Source organism: Psittacula echo, assembly GCF_963264785.1.
Source record: "Psittacula echo genome assembly, chromosome: 2".
Lineage (NCBI taxonomy): Eukaryota > Metazoa > Chordata > Aves > Psittaciformes > Psittacidae > Psittacula > Psittacula echo.
This window is the reverse complement of record NC_137737.1, coordinates 23640626-23654491: the sequence shown is the minus strand read 5'-3', so window position 1 is coordinate 23654491 and position 13866 is coordinate 23640626. Positions and strand designations below refer to the sequence as shown.

Here is a 13866-nt window from a genome sequence, read left to right as displayed (position 1 = left end):
TGAAGTGTTACACTCTGGCTCGCCAGCTCTTCAGCTGTGCGCGAGTGTCAACTTCTCAACCTGGATAGTTTGGAGCATTAAAATGTCAAAAGCTGGCCGTTCTGTTCCAGAGCTGCGGCAGCTCTCGCTGCTGAGAACGCCCCTTTAATGGGGGCAGCTCCAAGCAAAAAGCACGGGTCATTACTACTTTATTGCGGTCTTCATGTGATCGGGGAGGGGGTTCGGTGCACCTCTGAAAGGTGAGAAGAGCTCTTACGCCCCTGTCTCCTAGCGGCGCTACTCGCCTGTGAAGCACCTAACGGGAAGATATCCGCACCCCTACCCGAGCAGCGTGTCAGAAGCGGAAAGGCCAACGTCATATCAGCCGCCGCGGAGCCACCACCCTTGTGAGACTCCCTCCGCGGAAGCAGGCGTGCTCAGGACGCTTAGGGACAGCAGGGGAGGAAACCGGGCTTCCCGTGGAGCCCCACTCGGCTCCCTCCCACTGGCATGCTGGGAGTCGTAGTCCGCCCGGTCAGAGCCGCCTCTCTGCTTCCGGGAGCAGCTAGCGGCCGTTGGGAGGGGAGCGGGACCGGACGGACCGAGGCTCGGGTCACGTGGGGCGCGTGTTGACTTCCTCGACAAGCGGGAGGCGGGGTTCCGGGAGTTCCTGGTGGTGGAGGAGGCTGGCAGTGTGGTCGGGCTCGGCGGCGATGGGATCCCGAGGGGGCCTGGGTGGAGACTGCGACGGCCGGCTGTGCCGCTCCGCCGGGGTGACCGCACACTACTGACTCGCCCGGCCTGAGCAGGGCCTGGAGAGGTTTGTCCTGGCGCGGGGGACGGGCCGCGGGCGGGGCACGGGGGCTGTTGAGGACACATCGGTGGCCGGCGTGGCCCTGCCCTGCGGCTGGCCCCTCTCCCGAGGGGTGCTGAGGAGCTTCGTGCCCTGTTGCCCCGTGGAATAGGAGCGGTTCCCCTGGGGACAGGGGCGGTTCTGGTCGATCTTTAGATTCTCTTCTTAAAATAGAGGGAGCAAGTTGGTAGTAGAGTGTGATGTCCCTGCCTGCCTGTGCTCTGCAGGCGCAGCGTGGATAGGTTAAAGAGGGGCATCCCGTTGAGAGACGGTGAGCATAATTTCAAGGTACTGCTAGCGAGTTGGGGGTGGGTCTCAGGTAGGCAATAAAACCAATTAAAAAGCTACACCCCATTAAGCTGAAAAACCGGTTGAGTTTTTAGAGCAGCAATTCATGTGTTAGAACAGGGGAATCTGGCAAAGGAAATGAACAAAGTAGGATTTAGCACAAGATGTGGAAACAGAAGTATGATGAAATATTGGAGCAGATTGGAATACAGGTGTTGCAGGCTGTGTTGGTTTGCATAGAAGTACAGGTGTAGGGAGTACAGGTGAGTGTTGATGTAGTCTTAGGTGCTAGTAATGCTTCAACTTTTCAAAATTTACAGCTTTAAATCCTGGTGTTTCACCTGGTAAGGAAGTTGCTCTGGTATCCTTAAATGAGCCTGCTCCCCACCAATTTGCAAGAGAGTGTGAGTTGGGCTACAAACTGTTTCAGTGAGTGGTTTTAGGAGCTTTTGCATTTCTTGGGGAATCCTTTAGGTTCCCTGCTGTCCTGCACTATGTGTATGCAGTAACATCGGCATACTGGAAGCCAGGTCTGGAAGAAGCAGAGTGAGGGGCGGATTATTGTCATAACATATTGTCTGCACTGGGTGCCAAAGGTTAGGTGCTCTTCTGACACAAGAGTTTTCTCAGATTACAGTTCAGAAAAGTATACAGTGAGCATTGGCAGAATACTGGTTAGGTTGTGGTTTACAATGAAGATTAAATAGTGAAAAGGCCTTTAACACAGCAAAGGGGATGAAGTGACATTTTTGTGCAGCAAAAATGGGTAATAAAATAGAGATAATTTTATGATTGCCTAAATTACAGCAAATATTCTGATTTGGTTTTCAGTATGTCTCTTTTTATATATGGCAATAAAAAGGTGGGGAGAGTGTAAAACTTACCAGATCAAGTACATGAACAGACTGTATTTAGTATAGTCAGGGTGGAGAAACAGAATAATTGCATCTCACAGTGTTGAAAAAAATTGTACGTGAAGTTGCAAATCCAGTAACATTTGTTCTCATGATATCACTAGATACCTTGAATTGAGGATTGTGATTTATATGGCTGGAAAATGTTAAATGTGGGATGCCTACTTATGAAAGTGAAAGTTACCCTGAAAAAAGTGCAGACATGTTGCTGCATATGCTATCCGTGTCTGACTTCTAAAGAAGAGATTTTGAAGGAAATAAGTGAAAAGGTAGAAGGGAGTGGGATAAAATGCAGTGTGGATGTACTTTTTGATATATGTTTTAATTCTTTCACAGGTATTTTCTAAATAGAGGAAGTCTAGATGGGCAATATTCAGTAAAACAGTTGCAGTGGCAGTGGGTTCGAGTCTGTTAAAATGCCGATGATGGGATTAATACAAGAGTTGGGGTAGTAACTAGCTTGGTGTAAGTCAGTGGTGGGTTCTGCTGAGGGGAACTTACAGAGATACTGTATGTTTGTGATGTATTCACAATCAGCTTTGCAGTCACTCTTATGTTTTCATTATATGTTTATACTTTAATTGCATTAACTATTATTTACATGATTATATAATACTTTTATGTGGAGTTCTTGGTGTATAAAATCATAAATGCTTCCAAAATTTGACAGGTCATCTGGGAAGAAGAAACAAAGTTTGAGAAGGGAAGTGAGGCATAAGTAACTTGGACACTCAGTCATCCACTTAGACTAGAACTTGTGTTCAAATGTCCAGGTTTGTCTGAAATAATGAGATGTAGACTTGAATTGTAGAACAGCCTAGGTTAGGAAGGAGCTGGAAAGGTCCAATCTTTTGTAGGAAAGGGAGCCTAGATAAGATTATCTAGCACCCTGTACAGTTGTGTCTTGAAAACATCCAGATGTTCTGGTAGGATGACCAAGTGCCATCAGCATGAATCAGTTCAACTTGCCTTTTAAGAGCTGTAATAATATCACCAAACTTGTGAGCTTATTGAATATTAATTAATCTGACAGTTGGATTCAATGGGAGGAAACTTATGACTGAGATAAAACCTACTGTTTGTTTTACAAGAGGAGATTTAAAAATAACCCAAACCAAACTCTCTTTAGTTTTTGTAAATGGCAGTTCCTTACAAACATCTTGAAATGGGAAGGAATGAACACCAAAAAAGTGTCTATTAAAATAATATTCAGTGTTAGCACATATGAGAACATATGGGGTTTTCAGCAACCTTTGAATATACTTACATTTGGTGCTAGAAAGGTTTAACAGTCAGAAGCCGTCTTGCTCTTACTTGTGTTTCTTTGGCAATATTGCTTCTAATTCTAATAGGGAAGTTTGTAGTCTACCTGGAGTCCGAGTCAGGGATATCACCAGGGCACTCCCCAACCTGGTGCACCCGACATACTACCCACTGCTGATCTTCCAGACAGGTGGGGAGGAAGCTGCATCCCGTAGTCTGAGGGGAATGAATAAAGATTTCAAGGCCTTGGGACGGATGGTGAAAGATTCAGGGGCTCAGGTGATTTTCTCTGCACTCCTTCCATTTTCAGATGATGACATGAGATCAATTAGAAAAATTCAATCCATAAATGATTGGCTTCAAGAATGGTGCTACAGGCAGGGTTTTGGATTCTTTGATAACGGCTGGTTTTATAAGACACCAGTCCAGACAGTGATACGTGGGAAAGGTCTATCTCGCAGGAGTAGAAGGATGATGGGCCAGGAATTGGCAGAGCTAGTTTGGAGAGCTTTAAACTAGATTTGAAGGGGGATGGGGTTGTAGCTGGGCTGGTACCAGTGGGGCAGCACTCTAGAACTGATGAAGACCAGGAGGCCTCCCATCCCCCTAGGGTGAAATCGATGTGCTCAGCTCACGCCCTGAAATGCCTGTACACCAATGCGCGCAGCATGGGGAATAAGCAGGAGGAGTTAGAAACCTGTGTTCGGTCAGTAGATTATGATCTGGTGGCAATTACAGAGACATGGTGGGACAGCTCACATGACTGGAACGATGGCTATGTCCTTTTCAGGAAAGACAGGCCAGCCAGGCGAGGTGACAGAGTTGCTCTTTACGTGAGAGAGCAGCTACAATGTACTGAGTACTGTCCTGGCACAGATGAGGAGCAGGTTGAGAGTCTATGGGTGAGAATTAAGGGGCAGGCTGGCAGGGGTGATGCTGTTGTAGGTGTCTATTACAGGCCACCGGATCAGGGTGAGGAAGTTGACGAGGCCTTCTACAGGCACCTGAGAGCGGCCTCACAGTCACAGGCCATGGTTGTCGTGGGGGATTTTAACTTCCCTGATGTTTGCTGGAAGGACTACTCAGCAACCCAGCCACAGTCCAGGAGGTTCCTCCAGTGTATGGATGATAACTTCCTCATGCAAATGGTGGATGAGCCAACCAGGAGAGGAGCGCTGCTGGATCTCATCCTCACTAACAAGGAGGGTCTAGTTGAAGCAGTAAAGGTTGAGGGCTGCCTCGGTTGTAGCGACCATGAAATGGTGGAGTTTAGGATCTCGTGCAGCAGGAACAGAATAGCAAGTAGAATTGCAACCCTGGACTTCAGCAGGGCAAACTTTGGCCTTTTCAAACAATTGCTGGGGGAAATCCCTTGGGCAAGGCTGCTCGAAGGTAAAGGGGCCCAAGATAGTTGGCTAGCATTCAAGGACTGCTTCTACCAAGCTCAAGATCAAAGCATCCCAACACGTAGGAAGTCAAGGAAGGGAGCCAGGAGACCTGAGTGGTTAGACAAGGAACTGCTGGGTAAGCTCAAATGGAAGAGGAGAGTTTACAGATCATGGAAGGAGGGGCTGGCCACTTGGGAAGAATATAAGGCTGTTGTCAGAGGATGAAGGAAGGCAGCTAGGATGGCTAAGGCCTCCTTAGAATTAAACCTGGCGAGAGGGGTCAAGGACTACAGAAAGAGCTTTTTCAAATATATGGCAGATAAAACCAACACCGGAGGTAATGTAGGCCCACTGATGAATGGGGTGGGTGTGCTGGTGATGGAAGATACAGAGAAGGCAGAGTTGCTGAATGCCTTCTCTGTCTCTGTCTACTCTGCTGGAGTCTGTCCTGAGGAGCCCCGTACCCCTGAGGACCCAGAGGAAGTTGGGAAATTGGAGGAGTTTGCCTTAGTTGATGAGGACTGGGTTAGGGAGCAGTTGAGCAATCTGGACATCCATAAGTCCATGGGTCCAGATGGGATGCACCCCCAGGTACTGAGGGAGCTGGCTGAAGTCGTTGCTGGACCCCTCTCCATTATCTTTGCCAAGTCTTGGGAAATGGGAGAGGTGCCTGAGGACTGGAGGAAAGCAAATGTCACTCCAGTCTTCAAAAAGAGCAAGAAGGAGGACCCAGGTAACTCTAGACTGGTCAGCCTCACCTCCATCCCTGGGAAAGTGATGGAACACCTTATCCTTGGTGCCATCTCAAGGCATATAAAGGATAAGAGGGTCATTAGGGGCAGTCAACATGGCTTCACCAAGGGGAAGTCGTGCTTGACCGACCTCATAGCCTTTTATGAAGGCATAACAAGGTGGCTGGATGATGGCAGAGCAGTGGATGTGGTCTACCTTGGCTTCAGTAAAGCGTTTGACACAGTCTCCCACAGCATCCTCACAGCTAAACTGAGGAAGCGTGGGCTGGATGGTCGGGTGGTGAGATGGACTGTGAACTGGATGAAGGAGAGAAGCCAGACAGTTGTGGTCAATGGGGCGGAGTCTAGTTGGAGGCCTGTATCTAGTGGGGTGCCTCAGGGGTCAGTGCTGGGGCCGGTATTATTCAATATCTTCATCAATGACCTGGATGAGGGAATTGAGTGCACTATCAGCAAGTTTGCTGATGACACTAAGCTGGGAGGAGTGGCTGACACGCCAGAAGGCTGTGCTGCCATCCAGCGAGACCTGGACTGGCTGGAGAGTTGGGCTGTGAAAAATGGGATGAAATATAACAAGGGGAAGTGTAGAGTGTTACATCTGGGTAGGAACAACCCCAGGTTCCAGTACAGGTTGGGGAATAACCTATTAGAGAGCAGTGTAGGGGAAAGGGACCTGGGGGTCCTGGTGGACAGCAGGATGACCATGAGCCAACACTGTGCCCTTGTGGCCAAGAAGGCCAATGGCATCCTGGGGTGTATTAGAAGGGGGGTGGTCAGTAGGTCGAGAGAGGTCCTCCTTCCCCTCTACTCTGCCCTGGTGAGACCGCATCTGGAATATTGTGTCCAGTTCTGGGCCCCTCGGTTCAAGAAGGACAGGGAACTGCTGGAGAGAGTCCAACGCAGGGCGACAAAGATGATTAAGGGAGTGGAGCATCTCCCTTATGAGGAAAGGCTGAAGGAGCTGGGTCTCTATAGTTTGGAGAAGAGGAGACTGCGGGGTGACCTTATTAGTGTATATAAATATATAAAGGGTGAGTGTCACGAGGATGGAGCCAGGCTCTTCTCGGTGACAACCAATGGTAAGACAAGGGGTAATGGGCTCAAACTGGAACACAAGAGGTTCCACTTAAACTTGAGAAGAAACTTCTTCTCAGTGAGGGTGACAGAACACTGGAACAGGCTGCCCAGGGAGGTTGTGGAGTCTCCTTCTCTGGAGACATTCAAAACCCGCCTGGACGCCTTCCTGTGTAACCTTATCTAGGTGCTCCTGCTCCGGCAGGGGGACTGGACTAGATGATCTTTTGAGGTCCCTTCCAATTCCTAATATTCTGTGATTCTGTGTAATTAGATTTAGTAGTTTAAATCAGGATTGTATGGTGCTGAGAGGGCAATATTTTACTCCAACTTTTCTGTTCTCCCCCCCCTTCCTTTCCTTTTCTGATAGTTATGAGGAAAACTGGTTGTTGTGACAGCATCCACAGACAGGCAGATGGGACTACATTATGTTGAGGATGCATAGGGTTTGCAGATTAGCAGCGAAGGTACTAGAGTATGAAACTGTTCAGATAAAGTAAAATTTATCAAGCACTGTTGTCATAAAATGTGTTTCTTGAGAGAGTAGATTATTTATTGTAAAAAGCTTGAGATTGAAAAAATTGCCCATTATACCTAAATAGGTTTTGTTTGGCTCCTCTGGCTTACCCAGATGTTCACAATACAAACCAGAAACTACTCACTGTAGTTCATCTGAGCTTAGAGGTAGTTACTTCACTTCCTGGAGGCAGCAAAATGAATACAATTTGGAGGTCTGATTTAGCTGATGTGTTGACGTGTTTCTGAAAGAGAATCAAGTATGCTGAAGCTGCAGGGATGTGCCCTTATATGCGTGAACTTTCAGGGAGTGCTTTGGAGCTGTGGACTTTGTCCGCAGGGAAGAATAAGCAGTGGCCAAAGCTAGCAGCTACTGAAATGTGCCTGTGCTGATTTTTTTTTTTTTTTTTTTTTTGCTCTAGAAATGGAGCAAGTATCTGTAAAAAGTGATGTTTCTGTCTGTAGAACAGACTGTTCACAACTGGAATCAAAGAAACTGAGACTTCTGAGGGAGAGATGCGAAAAGATAGACTGGAAGACTTGCTTGGTTTATGTGTCACATACTCCATAGACTGTGGAGTTCTGGATGCTGGCTGCAGGAATTCTGTATTTTTCGTTGCTGTGCTGGAGTGTCTTAAAAAAGTAAAACTTTTATAAAAGTAAAACTTTTCTGAAATGAAGGTGAGGGCTTCAGTGCACTCATTCAGAATTCCTGTGGTTCAAAAGACTTTCTTGAACTTAATGTTTAATTTTTATCTCTATATGCATATATACAATCTTCTATGTAAGGCAGTGTAAATAGTACAGAAATTATACTCTTGTTATTAACACTGGAGGTTGTTCATACTACCACCATGAAGTCAAACCCTTTAAATCTGGAAGGTACACAAAGTAAAATGGTTCACTCTCAGTAGCCTTAATAAAAATGAGGAAAACACTGTCTTGAAATTATTTGCATTTGTCATTTGGAAATATTTTGAAAACCGTTCTAGTCTTTTTCAAGTCAAAAGATGAGGAGAATGGGGATCTGCTCAATACTGGGAAAAATTTAATGTAATCCTGCTTTTACTGTTTCTCCTCCTGATCTGAGAATAAGATTAGCATTTCAAACTACAGGAATCTGTTTGTGCAGTGGTCTGATTGCTGTTAGAGCCTCTGCTTCCTGTGTTCCTCTTATATACAATGCGTTTTATATATTTAACTACCACCCATGGTGTTAATGACTAATATTTGTAAAGCTCTGTGAAGAGAAAGGCTCTATGTCTGTTTTCCCATTAGTAAGAAATGGGAAAGCATTCTTATTCTGAAGATATTTAATACGTTAAATCAAAGCTGGTCTGTAACCTACATTAAGCATTGATTAGCAACGAATGTGGTTTCTGAAAACGCTTCTGTAGTATGTTAAAGAAAATTTAAGTGATACTATATCTTCAAACTAATGCATATAAACAGTGGAGATAATTACTCCTGTTAGAACTTAATGCTATATCCTGTCAACAGCATATTTGCTTGTTTGTATTTTTTCTTCAAAAGCATAAATTATTTAATGCAAACACTAATACTGATATTAATTTAATGATCTTATTTTTAGAAGATTAAAGTCCTTTTAAATAGGCTCTTTTATATGCAGAGCAGTCTAATAAAAACTACAAATGTAACATGTGCCTTTGTCATGGGGAAAAGTTAGGGAGACCTTTTTTGGGATGGAATGTGTAGTAAGTGGGATTGCAGATCTTGCTTTAAGTAGGCCAAGGTGGACATCAGTTGTATTCATAGACATTAACTTGTCTGTATATTACTTTTAACGTTTTATTGGGAAATCTTTCACTGGTTATTCTTGTACAGCATCTCATGAATTTCATTAATTACAACTCCAGAGTGATCAAAGTTCAGTGCTTCAGAGTAACAGCTCAGGGGCATTTGCAGCAGTGTGTACATGTGTCTTTGAATGGGAGAAGCTAAACAAAATAAAGCACGGGCAGCGTCGTCTGTGCTTGGGCTCAGTGAGCCATCCTGCCAGTCCTTCTGGGACTGCCAGATTTGAGGAGTCATAACTTTTGGAATAATCTATTCATGTGTGTGTCAGAAAGCATTTCTTGAGTTGTTGCTTACAGTTCATATTTATTAAATGATGTAATTTAATACTGGAGAAATTAAATCTTAATTCCTGTCCTTAAAGAGTAAAATCTAAGGCTACAGCTGCAGTCAGGGATTTCTTATGGATGTAGCCCCATTTTGTAAGGCTTTGTCTTCTAAGGGTTTCTGTTTATTGCTTTAATATCATGAGAGAGCTTCTTGTGGAGAAAGAAGTACTTGGGAGCATGCTTTCTGTTTTTGGTTTTTGATTTTTCCTGACAGCAAAACAAAGAGCTGGGTGAACTGTGCATTTCACTGTCGCCTTTATAGAACTGCTGATCTTACACTGTTTAATGGCCGGGTTTTATTCTTGTATGAGCTTATATCTTTTATTGGCCTTTTAATACTGGCTTAGCAGGTGCAGGAAAAGTAACTTTGCGTTATTCTTTTTCTTCAGAAATAGTTCAGAAAGTCTTTTGCAGCATAAACTCTTTGGGTCTTGTTTGTTTGTTTTTTAGGTTGTGTTGATACAGTATATATCAACATAATATATATAGTTAGGTATATTTAGCAAAAATGCTATGATTTACATGATGTGACTGTTTCCTCATGCTCATCTAATCCATACTGCAGTTAGTGGTGCATGTAACTTACTTCTGAATCATTGTGCACCTATCCAATACGGAAGTCTTAGCTGTTTTTTTCTTAGGAAATGTTTTATAGTTCTGTAGACTGAGATTGGAAACTTCTTGAAATATGCAATAAAAGGAGTATTCAGTAAGCACAAGCAACAGAATGGTGTTTACTAATAGAGTTAACTGTTGAAGTCTCATCAGCTTATACCTGAGATTTGTTAAATGCATTTTTTCTGTGGTTATTTTCCTCTTCTATAAGTCTGTTAAAATTTTGCAGAGTTTTGGGTTTTGGTGTGGCTTTTTTGGTTGTTTGTTTTGTTTTTTGTTTTAATTCAACTGTGTGGGTTTGTAGAATAACTTATGGCAAAGATGGGAAGCTATTTAGAATAAAATATGTGAAGACTTTTCCTTTCAGATTGACTGACAACAGCATCATGAAATCTCTTAGAAATCATAGTGGCTTGCTTATTTTGTAAAGAAAAGGTACTTTGGGTTTCAAGAGTAGTGCTCTTTTCCAAAAGCAGGAATGTCCTTTAGGAGGTAGTGGTAAATCTCAAAATACCCAAAGCTTTTTGTTTGCTGACTGTCTATGCTATAGCTTTTTGAAGTGATTTTATGCTAACCTTAGTCATGTAAATATTCTATTATTATACTCCTTTCATGTGATACTCTAAAATTCTGAGTAAATTAGTGTTCAGTGGCATTTAAATTTCAATTTATGTAAATCTGTCCATTTATTAGGAAGTGATGTCTGTCTGATGTCTCAGTTTTGTTTCTGTGTTGTTGGGCAGCATGACAGTGGTGATTTGAATTGTGTTTCTTGTAAAGCTGAAACGACTGCACTTTTTGTGGTTATGGCACTGTAATATGGTGTATGGATATTATTAATAGTTTATGTTAATAGAGATAATGAAAGATAAAGTGATTTTTTTTTTCCTCTTCTTTATGGGCTGTTGAGCTTCCACTACAGACAAACATGTTTCATTCCTTTTTTATTTCTTTTTAATAATTGGAGAGTTTAAAAAAGCATGATTCCTTCTGAATAACCCACTGCATTTTGAAAAATATGTGTTACAAGCCCCTTTGATTATGTGAAATTATATTCTTATCTTCGAAATAACATCCAGTGCTGGTTTAGAGAGTAGCATCAGAAAACCAGAGCTGAGTAATCCTGTAAACTAAATGAGTTCTTTCAAGTGAAAAAAAGCTAGTGTAACTAGTCCTCTTGGTAGGTGCAGGTTAAGTGTCTACCAGAATTAATAGTACTTGTGTATGCTGCATCTTATTTGAAATGTCTTGGAAGCTTATAAAGGTGGTAAGGTTTAGTCAGCAAAATACAGAACAAATACGGTCTTGTCTCCTGGTGTTCTCTCCTGTTTTCCCTTATTGCCATCTGCTGGTGGAACTGGTGTGTGCAAGAAATAGGGAATGTATGATGCTGAAGTTTAGGAGCTATAGGGAAGTGTGGGGATGAAGATGTATTTTATGTACAAGGTCACACAATCTGCAGCTTTCTTCAAGAGATAAGGATAAGCTTTGACACTTCTTTAATGACATTTGAGTCTAGTTCAGAGAAAAGGAGATGTGTTGCCTTGAGAAGGCAAGCTCTTGGAATTTGATGAGATGGGTTGACGACTCATAGGGCCCTTGGTACAACGTAGGAGGAAAAGCTGTTATGTTATGCTCATGTTAGAAGACAAAATTGGCAATTCTTTCAGTTAGTTAATGCAGTTTGGATGATGTAGTGCTTTTGGTCAAGGTCACCTTGTTCATGGAGCAGTGATATTCTTGCACTGAAAAGGAAACAAACCTTTTTTTGCAAGGCTCTTTCTACTAAAGTATGAGGCAGAGCAACAGGCAAGGGAAGCGTAGGCTACCTCCTGTTTTGTTAGAATACATCAGTGTACAAGGCATCTGTTTGCCTTCTGAAGACAGCCATTAAAAGGACTTCAGTTTTGGTTTGTCGTTTTTCTTGTCTCTTTTCACTGTTGCAACTCTATTGCCATCTGTTTAGTATAAATGAGCTGTGATTGTTTTTTATCAAGTTGTCTTAACTGGCTTGGAGCAAATGGAGACAAACGTAGTAACCACACCATTGTTCACCTATAGCTGTACTATAGCTCTTCATAGTGCTGCAGCCCATGTGGCTTTTCCAGTTCTAGCACAGTGAGGGAAGTTTGACCACATGGATAAGCTCCAGGGTAGTTGATCCCTTTACCTCTTAGTACTGCTAAACAAATGACTGTCTAGTTTGAACTTAAATAACAAATACACAGTAGAGGTAGCAGTTGTGTTTGTGGGGTTGCAGCCCTACTGATGCCTGTCTTTCCTGTGAAGTTGTGATCAGGGCAATTTCATGTTGAAATAACTTTTTCCTACAATACGAACTGTCTTCATAGAATCAGAATAGTTAGGGTTGGAAAGGACTTTAAGATCATCTAGTACCAACCCCCTTGCTGTGGACAGGGGTGCCTCCCACTACACCCTGTCTCCTAAGGCTGTGTCCAACCTGGCCTTGAACACAGCCATGGATGGAGCGTTCACCACTTCTCTGGACAACCCATTCCAGTGCCTCACCACTCTCATAGTAAAGAACTTCTTCCTTATATCTAACCTGAACTTCCTGTTTAAGTCTAAACCCATTACCCCTTGTCCTATTGTTACAGTCCCTGATGAAGAGTCCCTCTCCAACACTATATTAATTCTGTTCATTACAGAATTTCTATTGGTTCATCAGGAACCTAAGGATTTTTTTCAAGGTGAAAAAAATAAAAATTGCTTTTGGTAGAAGTAGCATCAGCAGTTTGTTTAAGGAGCGGGGGGAAATGTTATCAGGTACTGTACAGCATTGGTTAGTATTGCATATAAATGACCTTAAGTAAGAATGAGCTGTGTCTTTTTTAGTTTGATTGGTTTGGGTTTTTTTGGGATGGTCTGTTTTTAAATCAAACCCCTGTACTTGTTCCTGATAACTAGTAACATTAAGGAAAATGCTGTTGGGGCTTTTCCCTTAAGACCTGGAGTTCAGGAAAGTATATGGAGTTTTTTAAAGATGCTGTTTTCTTATTGAATGTTTTGCTGTGCTTAAATGACATGAGTTGTAACAGAAAATCAGTCTAATGGTTAATTTACATTTGTCAGTCAGGTGGATTTGCCTAGTATTTTAGAGTAATGCTTTTCTTATGGTCAGATTATTGTCAGTTTTCTCCATGCATGTTGAGGCAGTCAAGAATTACTGCCTCAACATGCCTCAGGCATGTTCAGCAGGGTATTTTGTACTGTGACCAAGTAAAGAATAGCTACACATGCAGCCTCCTTGAGGGCTAATGCAAATATACCTTAAGAGTCCATTTTGAAGCTTGGGAAAAGTATAAATAGTTGCATTCAAGAATGACGGAAATCTGGCACTTGTGATCAGGAACCACAGTACTTAGTTTCTTGCAACTATAATATCTTTTACTGCTCAGTGCTGGCTTGCAAAAACTCTAATACGGAACTCCTTTGGAGTTCAAGTGTTTGGTACCAGCCAAATTGTAGGATGGTGTTAAGTGTTAATAAATGTGAATTTGGGGGTTCATAAATCTGATGCATACTCAAAATATTTTTATCAAGTAACAGTGAAAGATGCTGCTTTTCTAACCAGCATATTTTCACTGTATAAGAGGTTTCAGGAATTTTCTGGAAGATTACGGTATTTCCTAATTCTTCAGTTGTGTCACACTCAGACAGAAACACCCTGCAGTATTATTTGGAAGGTTTTCAGACTTGGGGTTCTTGATGGATTTGTCTCTGAAAATTTTGCACTTTATCTTTTTAACAGCTGTCATGGAGGAGTTGGTGGAGGATGACATCTGTATTTTGAACCATGAAAAAGCAGACAACACTCATAAGAGAGATGGGGAGATTCCTGTTTCATCTTACAGCGGAGACGAGTCTGTTGCCTCACACTTTGCACTTGTCACTGCATATGAAGATATCAAGAAACGACTAAAGGAGACAGAGAAGGAGAACTCCTCCTTAAAAAGAAGAGTGAGAATTCTAGAAGAGAAGGTAAGAAAAAAGTCTGTTTACCAGCTTCTGCCTGCAGCTGCTGTTGTTTTGGGTTTTTTTTGTTCCTGGCTGGAGCAG

At 42.8% G+C, this 13866-nt stretch overlaps 1 protein-coding gene across 1 annotated transcript in view; it reads left to right on the top strand.

Moving 5' to 3' along the window:
• The first annotated feature begins 606 nt into the window (after positions 1 to 606).
• AZI2 (5-azacytidine induced 2) overlaps positions 607 to 13866 on the top strand; it is a 29530-nt gene continuing 16270 nt past the window's right edge. Inside the window, exons 1-2 of the mRNA XM_080611779.1 lie at positions 607 to 799; positions 13559 to 13788. Coding sequence (XP_080467905.1) covers positions 13564 to 13788 — 225 coding nt within the window. The 5' untranslated portion in view covers positions 607 to 799; positions 13559 to 13563. The remainder of the gene's footprint in view (positions 800 to 13558; positions 13789 to 13866) is intronic.